The 10,266-nt window shown below is 44.3% G+C and overlaps 1 protein-coding gene across 8 annotated transcripts in view; it reads left to right on the forward strand.

Annotated features, from left to right (window-relative positions):
* LOC139581830 (transcriptional regulator ATRX-like) overlaps positions 1 to 10,266 on the forward strand; it is a 41,387-nt gene that overhangs the window by 19,129 nt on the left and 11,992 nt on the right. For 5 of the 8 annotated variants that reach the window (XM_071412035.1, XM_071412038.1, XM_071412037.1 and 2 more), the window contains exons 9-15: positions 190 to 375; positions 1,131 to 1,296; positions 2,872 to 2,947; positions 5,003 to 5,127; positions 6,837 to 6,983; positions 8,470 to 8,717; positions 8,910 to 9,095. In XM_071412035.1, coding sequence (XP_071268136.1) covers positions 190 to 375; positions 1,131 to 1,296; positions 2,872 to 2,947; positions 5,003 to 5,127; positions 6,837 to 6,983; positions 8,470 to 8,717; positions 8,910 to 9,095 — 1,134 coding nt within the window. The remainder of the gene's footprint in view (positions 1 to 189; positions 376 to 1,130; positions 1,297 to 2,871; positions 2,948 to 5,002; positions 5,128 to 6,836; positions 6,984 to 8,469; positions 8,718 to 8,909; positions 9,096 to 10,266) is intronic. The other 3 variants (XM_071412042.1, XM_071412043.1, XM_071412039.1) reach the window with 2 other exon arrangements.

Here is a 10,266-nt window from a genome sequence, read left to right on the forward strand (position 1 = left end):
TAGGGAAGGAGAGGACTTTCTCCTTACTCCTAAACAGTTCTATATTTGTGAATTTGGTCTGGAATTCATTGATTGGTCAATGTTTGATTGTTACCACATCATAGGTCACAATGTGTGATTAGATTGGTCAGTTGACCCCTGGGGGTTGAAGTTGAAAAGTCACCGGTTAACCCTCATTCTCTCCTCCAGAGCGGGTCAGGAGAGGACGGCTCGGGGAAGGAGGATGGAGACACTCCTAAAGGACAGAGGAAGAAGATCAGAAAAATCCTCAAGGACGACAAGCTGAGGACTGAAACGAGGGATGCCCTGAAGGAGGAGGAGGAGAGGAGGAGACGCATCTCGGAGAGGGAGCAGCTCAGGGAGAAACTCAGAGAGGTAAAAAGTCAACTGTGTGTGAGCTGTTGTCATGGCATCCGCTAATGGGATGGAAATGAAGGTAGAATCAGTCTATCAATGAGTCAACTACTCCTTCTGCCCGATGGTACGCTAAGGAGCCAGATGGATGTGTGGTGCATTGTGGTTCAGATAAGAGCATGGTAGCAGCCATGTTTCCACAGTGAGTTTTAAATGTACTGAATGCGCTCTTTGAATAGAGTGGAAGATGCTGAGGATTTCCTTAGTAGGAAGGTTTGAATGCTTGTGGACTAGAAGATCAGCTGCCCTGTTCTCCTAGGAACATAACCTGTCCCAACCAGCAGAACAGTCTCCCAGCTGCCCTGTACTCCTAGGAACATAACCTGTCCCAACCAGCAGAACAGTCTCCCAGCTGCCCTGTACTCCTAGGAACATAACCTGTCCCAACCAGCAGAACAGTCTCCCAGCTGTCCTATAATCCTAGGAACATAACCTGTCCCAACCAGCAGAACAGTCTCCCGGCTGCCCTGTACTCCTAGGAACATAAACTGTCCCAACCAGCAGAACAGTCTCCCGGCTGCCCTATAATCCTAGGAACATAACCTGTCCCAACCAGCAGAACAGTCTCCCGGCTGCCCTATACTCCTAGGAACATAACCTGTCCCAACCAGCAGAACAGTCTCCCAGCTGTCCTATAGTCCTAGGAACATAACCTGTCCCAAACAGCAGAATAAAGTATGTATTTGTATGTACAGACTGTAATGCTTTTAGACTAGACTCTATATGTCCCTCCCGACCAGGTACTCGTGGTGGAGGAGGCGTCCGCCGTGGCTTGTCCAATCACAACCAAGCTGGTGCTGGATGTAGACGAGGAGACCAAGGAGCCCATGGTGCAGGTCCACCGCAATCTGGTCACTAAACTCAAACCACACCAGGTCGACGGTGAGAGACATATGTTGGTGTTGTAGTAGAGCCCACGGTGTAGTAGCAGTAGTAGTAGTAGTAGTAGGACTAGTAACAGTAGTAGTAGTAGTAGTAACAGTAGTAACAGTAGTAGCAGTAGTAGTAGTAGTAGTAGGACTAGTAACAGTAGTAGTAACAGTAGTAACAGTAGTAGCAGTAGTAGTAGTAGTAGTAGGACTAGTAACAGTAGTAGTAACAGTAGTAACAGTAGTAGCAGTAGTAGTAGTAGCAGTAGTAGCAGTAGTAGTAGTTGTAGTAACAGTAGCGGCAGTAGTAGTAGCAGTAGTAGTTGTAGTAACAGTAGCGGCAGTAGTAGTAGCCGTAGCAACAGTAGTAGTAACAGCAGTCGTAGCAGTATTAGTAGCATTAGTAGTAGCAGCAGTAGTAGTAGCCGTAGCAACAGTAACAGTAGCTGTAGCAACAGTAGCAGTAGTAGTAGTAGTAGTAACAGTAGTAACAGTAACAGTAGTAGTAGTAACAGTAGTAACAGTAGCAGTAGTAGTAGCCGTAGCAACAGTAGCAGTAGTAACAGTAGCTGTAGCAACAGTAGCAGTAGTAGTAGCAGCAGTAACAGTAGTAGCAGCAGCAGTAACAGTAGTATTAGCAGTAACAGTAGCAGTAGCATTAGCAGCAGTAGTAGCCGTAGCAACAGTAGTATTAGCAGTACCATTAGCAGTAGTAGTAGAAGCAGCAGTAGTAGTAGATGTAGCAGCAGCAGTAGATGTAGCAGCAGCAGTAGCAGTAGATGTAGCAGCAGCAGTAGCAGTAGTAGTAGTAGCAGCAGTAGTAGCAGCAGTAGTAGTAGCAGTAACAGCAGTAGTAGCAACAGTAGTAGCAACAGCAGCAGTAACAGTAGTAGCCTGGCAGGAGCCTGTTTGGCGGTGCGCCTGGCACCATAAACTCACTTTAGCATCACCGTCTGGCCAGCCCTGACATCCTAGGAAAGGAAACCTAGGAAATCCTTTGGTGTACTTGTCCCGTTGCAATACCATGGACATATAACCACGTTGCATGATTTATAAACAGCAAAGGTGTATAGGAGATCAACTTTATTCAGTTCTACACCTTTTATAAAATAGTCAACACTTGCTGTTCAGTTGTCAAAGCACAGTAAATAGCCTGCCGTGACTCCGCGTGGCTTGCTATGTGAAACAGGCCAAAGAAAATAAATGTGCCAGAAAACAATTAGGCCAAGTGGATTTTCACTCGTCATTACCATTTAAATTACATTCTAATTCACCAGCATGCTCTGTAAGGAAATTAAACTGCAACCACAGTGTGCAGAAATTGTACCGGGGGGCGGGACAGATGGCAGAATGCGTTACCCTGTCATCTCTCGCTTTGTGACGGACAGGACTATCCTATCAATAGATGGCTAGTAGATGCATATTATTCATTATAGCAGGAGACGATCCGACAGACTGGCAAACTAAGACTTTTAAATTAAAAGTATCCTAGTTTATCTGAAGTGTAAAATGTAGCTGATTAACTGACGTCCGTCTCTTATGGGAAAACACTGTCTCTAACCCCTGACCCTTCTCTGTGTGTCTGAAGGAGATGAAGGTAACCATGAAGGTAACCATGACGCTTCTCAGATGGCTGATGAGGAGGACGATGATCCAGAGAACAGGTATTAAAAAGTATTTTCATACAAGACAAACCAAATATGTCCTGAACTGCATGCTTCTCTACCAGCTGACGAACATCCTTCAATCTTTTTTCTTATTTCCTTTCCTTTTCTTATTTCCTTTACTTACGGGATGGCTGCTGTTTTACAGGCTCCTAACCAATTGTGTTATTTTGTGTTTTTTCACATTGTAACTTATTTTGTACATAATGTTGCTGCTACTTTCTCTTATGATCGAAAAGAGCTTCTGGATATCAGAACAGCGATTACATTCCTCGACTGGACAAAGACTTTTTAATGAGTCCGACGCAAAGGATGTACTGCTTCTCCGAGAACTGGTCCAAATCCCCGTAATTCGTGTTAAGAAAAGATGGAGGTGGAGATCCGGGTGCCTTGTGAGAATTAGTCTGCGAGTGGGTAATCTGCCTCTACCATCTGTTCTATTGGCCAACGTGTAATCACTGGAGAGTAAACTGGATGAGCTCCGTTCAAGACTATCCTAGTCGTGGCTCAACGACGAGATGGATAATATACAGTTGGCTGGGTTTTCCGTGCATCGGCAGGACAGAGAAGCTAAGTCCGGCAAGACGAGGGTGGTGTGTATTTGTCAACAACTGGTGCAAGATGTCTAATATTAAAGAAGTCTCGGTATTGCTCGCCTGAGGTAGAGTACCTCATGATTAGCTGTAGACCACACTATCTACCAAGAGTTTTAATCTATATTTTTCGTAGCCGTTTATTTACCACCACAAACCGATACTGGCACTAAGACTGCACTCAACAAGTTGTATAAGCAAACAAGAAAATGCTCTCCTGGTGGCTGGGTACTTTAAACTCTAGACCACCTTTACTCCACATACAAAGCTCTCCCCCGCCGTCCATTTTGACAAATCTGGCCATAATTATATCCTCCTGATTCCTGCTTACAAGCAAAAACTAAAGCAGGAAGTACCAGTGACTCAATACGGAAGTGGTCAGATGACGTGAATGCTACGCTACAGGACTGTTTTGCTAGCACAAACTGGAATATGTTCCGGGATTCATCCAATGGGATTGAGGAGTATACCAACTCAGTCATCGGCTTCATCAATAAGTGCATCGACGACGTCGTCCCCACAGTGACCGTACGTACATATCCCAACCAGAAGCCATGGATTACAGGCAACATCCACGCTGAGCTAAAGGCTAGAGCTTCCGCTTTCAAGGAGCAGGGCACTAATCCGGACGCCTATAAGAAATCCCGCTATGCCCTCAGACGAACCATCATACAAGTAAAGCTTCAATACAGGACTAAGATTGAATCCAACTACACCGGCTCTGATACTCGTCGGATGTTGCAGGGCTTGCAAACAATTACAACGGGGAACCCAGCCGCGATCTGCCCAGTGACACGAGCCTACCAGACGGGCTTAATGCCTTTTATGCTCGCTTCAAGGCAAGCAACACTGAAGCATGCATGAGAGCACCAGCTGTTCCGGACGACTGTGATCACGCTCTCCGTAGCTGATGTGAGCAAGACCTTTAAATGGGTCAACATTCACAAGGCCGCTGGGCCAGGCGGATTTCCACGTCGTGTACTCCGAGCACGCGCTGACCAACTGGCAAGTGTCTTCACTGACATTTTCTACTTTTCCCTGACCAAGTCTGTAATACCAACATGTTTTTAGCAGATCACCATAGTCCCTGTGCCCAAGACAGTGAAGGTAACCTGCCTAAATGACTACCGCCCCATAGCACTCACGTCAGTAGCCATGAAGTGCTTTGAAAGGCTGTATTTACACTGCTGCTAAACTCTTTATTATCTATGCATAGACACTTTACCCATACCTTCTGGTACAAATTACATCAACTAACCTGTACCCCTGCATCTTGACTCGGTACCGGCACCCCCTGTATATAGCCTCGTTGTAATTGTTTTTTTGTGAATATTATATCTCTATTTCTTGAATTGCATTGTTTGTTAAGGGCTTGTAAGTAAGCATTTCACTAAGGTCTACTACACCTGTTGTGTTCGGAGAATGTGACAAATAACATTGATTTAAATTTCTTCCTCAATAGAATTGCCAAGAAGATTCTGGCCCAGATCAAGGCTAACTACTCTTCAGGAGCGGAGGAGTGCTTTGACGGAGACGGAGAAGAGAAGGAACAGAAGAAGGGGAAGGAAGGAGAGGAGCAGGAGGAGGGTGAGCTACATTCACTTCTAAATTTCATACTCGTTGATACAGTGATTCTGCAGTGCCTCTTTTCACCACTAATGGTTTATGTCACTAGACTAGATGTAGATACTAGAGGTCGACCGATTAATCGGAATGGCCGATAAATCGGGGCCGATTTCAAGTTTTCATAACAATCGGAAATCGGTATTTTTGGGCGCCGATTTAACGATTTAAATTATTATATTTTTTTACACCTTTATTTAATCTTTATTTAACTAGGCAAGTCAGTTAAGAACACATTCTTATTTTCAATGACGGCCTAGGAATGAGGCAGAACGACAGATTTTTAACCTTGTCAGCTCGGGGGATCCAATCTTGCAACCTTACAGTTAACTAGTCCAATGCTCTAACACCTGATTACATTGCACTCTACGAGGAGCCTGCCTGTTAGTGAATGCAGTAAGCTAAGGTAAGTTGCTAGCTAGCATTAAACTTATCTTATAAAAAACAATCAATCAATGACTGTCATTGTTCCAATGTGTACTTAACCATAAACATCAATGCCTTTCTTAAAATCAATATTTTTAAACCTGCATATTTAGCTAAAATAAATCCAGGTTAGCAGGCAATATTAACCAGGTGAAATTGTGTCATTTCTCTTGCGTTCATTGCACGCAGAGTCAGGGTATATGCAACAGTTTGGGCCGCCTGGCTCTTTGCGAACTAATTTGCCAGAATTTTACGTAATTATGACAACATTGAAGGTTGTGCAATGTAACAGGAATATTTAGACTCATGGATGCCACCCGTTAGATAAAATACAGAACGGAATAAACGTTTTGTTTTCGAGGTGATAGTTTCCGGATTAGTCAAAGGTATATGGTTTAGAGAGAAATTTTCGACGCGTTATAATTCCTGTAATAACTTGCGGCTGAATTTGAAAGGGGTTCCTTCGTTATTTTAACATTCATGTCTTCCATAGAGAATGTCTTGATCTACTTCAAATAAGGTCTGTGTTTCGTGCAGGCTTAAACCGCCTCGACGTTTTGATACCCGTGTAAATCTCACTAGGATAAGGTAACTTTTGTCAACATATTTTTATAAATCCACTCTACAAAAAAATTTATCTTCGCTTATATTTAGCCAATATTGATCAGTTACCTTGTCCTATGGATATCTACACAGTTATAAAATTGGCACGGTGATGTAAGCCTACACGAAACACAGACCTTATTTTAAGTGAATCTAAAAATATCCTATGGAGTAAATGAACAGCTTTTCAGATTTTGCTAGGTGTCATGGGAATTATGACTCGCACTTTGGTTGTCAATTCTTACCATGCCCATTATTAAAATAGGATTTCCTGCATATAGAAATTAAAGTTTTTGTTTTCAACATTCATCACAGGTAACTTAAACTCTATTTTTATTCAAACAGTTGAGTATTTGTCTCCTAAGCAGACTCTTCAGTATCATTGTCACTTCAGGGCTGTGTGTGTGTATTATATTAAGTTAAAATAAGTGTCCATTGTTCATTCAGTATTGTTGCAATTGTCATTATTACAAAAATGTGTGTGTGTATGATATATATATATTATTATTATTTTTTTAAATAAATCGGCCGATTTAATCGGTATCGGCCCTTTTTGTCCTCCAATAATTGGTATCGGCATTGAAAAATCATAATCGGTCGACCTCTAGTAGAAACCATAAATAACTGCTTGTTCCACTCAACAGACGACGATGATGATGAATGGGGCTCTGGCTCTGACGTGGACGTGAAGACGATTGTGGGGCGTCGCCACAAACTGACGCTGTACGAGGTGGAGTCGGGAGAGGAGGAGAAGCCAGCCACCAAGGAGACCAAGAGGACCAGACGGAAAGGTACAAGGGCTGTTTGGCACGGTCTGGCTGGCTGGCCTGGTCTCTCTCGCTGGCCTGGTCTGTCTAGGCCGGTGTATTATGTTAGGTCACCACAAAACCACAATAACCACAGCCATTTTTCCAGCGAAAGATAGCTTTCACAAAAAGCAGAAATAGAGATAAAATTAATCTCTAACCTTCGATTATCTTCATCAGATGACACTCATAGGACTTCATGTTACACAATACATGCATGTTTTGTTTGATAAAGTTTATATTTATATAAAAAAATCTGAGTTTACATTGGCGCGTTACATTCACTAGTTCCAAAAACATCAAGTGATTTTGCATAGCCACATCGTTTCAACAGAAATACTCATCATAAATGTAGATGATAATACAAGTTATACACATTGAATTATAGATATACCTCTCCTTAATGCAACCGCTGTGTCAGATTTAAAAAAAAAACTTACGGGAAAGCAAATCATGCAATAATCTGAGACGGAGCTCAGAACAATAGCCAAATTAGCCGCCATGTTGGAGTCAACAGAAACCAGAAAATACATGATAAATGTTTCCTTACCTTTGATGAATTCATCAGAATGCAGTCCTAGGAATCCCAGGTCCACAATAAATGCTTGATTTGTTCGATAATGTCCGTTATTTATGTCCAATTAGCTACTTTGGAATTGTTTACCAAACGCGCTAACCAAAGTCACAAGGCGCGTCCACTACAACGTGACGAAATGTCCAAAAGTTCCGTAACAGTCAGTAGAAACATGTCAAACGATGTACTGAATCAATCTTTAGAATGTTGTTAACATACATATTGAATAACGTTCCAACCGGAGAATTAGATTGACTTCAGAAGAGCGGTGGAACGGAGCTCCCTCTCACGTGAACGCGCCAGTTCAATGCGTGGGCACCTCATGGCAGTGATTTCTGTCTCCTTCGGCCCCCCTTCACATTAGAGTCATCAGACAAAGTTCTGTTGACATCTAGTGGAAGCTGTAGGAAGTGAAAACTCATCCATATCTCGCTGTAATTTCAATAAGAGCTTGGTTGAAAATCTGCCACCCCCAGAAAAAATCCAAACAGAAAGTGGAACTTCTCAGGTTTTTGCCCGCCATATGAGTTCTGTTATACTCACAGACATAATTCAAACAGTTTTAGAAACTTCAGAGTGTTTTCTATCCAATACTACTAATAATATGCATATATTAGCAACTATGACATAGGAGCAGGCCGTTTACTCTGGGCACCTCTGTGCACCTTTCATCCAAGCTACTCAATACTGCCCCTTCAGCCATAACAAGTTAACACCTATGGAACAGAATGAAAGTCCTACTCTGCAAACTGATGACTGTTTTCAATCAACTCTACCTCCTGCCTCTCTCTATCCCCCTCTTTCTCCCTCTCCTCTCTCTCATTCTTTCTCTCACTCCCCTTAACCTCTCCCTGTCTTCTCTTCTCCTCTTCTCTCTTCCTCCCTCCCCCTCTCCAGTGGGTAGTGATGACTCAGCAGACTCAGACTTTAAGGAGTCAGCTAGCAGCAGTGAGTCAGGAGTTAGTGAGGAGATCAGTGAGGAGATCAGTGAGATGGAGGAGGAGTCGGAGTCTGAGAAGGAAGGCAGTAGCCACAGGAGGATCACGCGCTCCTCCGAGAAGAAGAAGAAGAAGGAGGAGAGGAGCTACACCCAGAAGAAGAAACGGCGCCGCATCAGGGTCCAGGATTCTTCATCTGACGACAAGGTATAGGGAAGGAGAGGACTTTCTCCTTACTCCTAAACAGTTCTATATTTGTGAATTTGGTCTGGAATTCATTGATTGCTCAATGTTTGATTGTTAAAACATCATAGGTCACAATGTGTGATTAGATTGGTCAGTTGACCCCTGGGGGTTGAAGTTGAAAGGTCAGAGGTTAACCCTCATTCTCTCCTCCAGAGCGGGTCAGGAGAGGACGGCTCGGGGAAGGAGGATGGAGACACTCCTAAAGGACAGAGGAAGAAGATCAGAAAAATCCTCAAGGACGACAAGCTGAGGACTGAAACGAGGGATGCCCTGAAGGAGGAGGAGGAGAGGAGGAGACGCATCTCGGAGAGGGAGCAGCTCAGGGAGAAACTCAGAGAGGTAAAAAGTCAACTGTGTGTGAGCTGTTGTCATGGCATCCGCTAATGGGATGGAAATGAAGGTAGAATCAGTCTATCAATGAGTCAACTACTCCTTCTGCCCGATGGTACGCTAAGGAGCCAGATGGATGTGTGGTGCATTGTGGTTCAGATAAGAGCATGGTAGCAGCCATGTTTCCACAGTGAGTTTTAAATGTACTGAATGCGCTCTTTGAATAGAGTGGAAGATCCTGAGGATTTCCTTAGTAGGAAGGTTTGAATGCTTGTGGACTAGAAGATCAGCTGCCCTGTTCTCCTAGGAACATAACCTGTCCCAACCGCCCTGTACTCCTAGGAACATAACCTGTCCCAACCAGCAGAACAGTCTCCCAGCTGCCCTGTACTCCTAGGAACATAACCTGTCCCAACCTTCAGAACAGTCTCCCGGCTGCCCTATACTCCTAGGAACATAACCTGTCCCAACCAGCAGAACAGTCTCCCAGCTGCCCTGTACTCCTAGGAACATAACCTGTCCCAACCAGCAGAACAGTCTCCCGGCTGCCCTGTACTCCTAGGAACATAACCTGTCCCAACCATCAGAACAGTCTCCCGGCTGCCCTATACTCCTAGGAACATAACCTGTCCCAACCAGCAGAACAGTCTCCCAGCTGCCCTATACTCCTAGGAACATAACCTGTCCCAACCAGCAGAACAGTCTCCCGGCTGCCCTGTACTCCTAGGAACATAACCTGTCCCAACCAGCAGAACAGTCTCCCAGCTGCCCTGTACTCCTAGGAACATAACCTGTCCCAACCAGCAGAACAGTCTCCCAGCTGTCCTGTACTCTTAGGAACATAACCTGTCCCAACCAGCAGAACAGTCTCCCAGCTGCCCTATACTCCTAGGAACATAACCTGTCCCAACCAGCAGAACAGTCTCCCAGCTGCCCTGTACTCCTAGGAACATAACCTGTCCCAACCAGCAGAACAGTCTCCCGGCTGCCCTGTACTCCTAGGAACTAACCTGTCCCAACCAGCAGAACAGTCTCCCAGCTGTCCTATACTCCTAGGAACATAACCTGTCCCAACCAGCAGAACAGTCTCCCAGCTGTCCTATACTCCTAGGAACATAACCTGTCCCAACCAGCAGAACAGTCTCCCAGCTGTCCTGTACTCTTAGGAACATAACCTGTC

The sequence above is a fragment of the Salvelinus alpinus genome, chromosome 7 (assembly GCF_045679555.1).
Source record: "Salvelinus alpinus chromosome 7, SLU_Salpinus.1, whole genome shotgun sequence".
Classification (NCBI taxonomy): domain Eukaryota; kingdom Metazoa; phylum Chordata; class Actinopteri; order Salmoniformes; family Salmonidae; genus Salvelinus; species Salvelinus alpinus.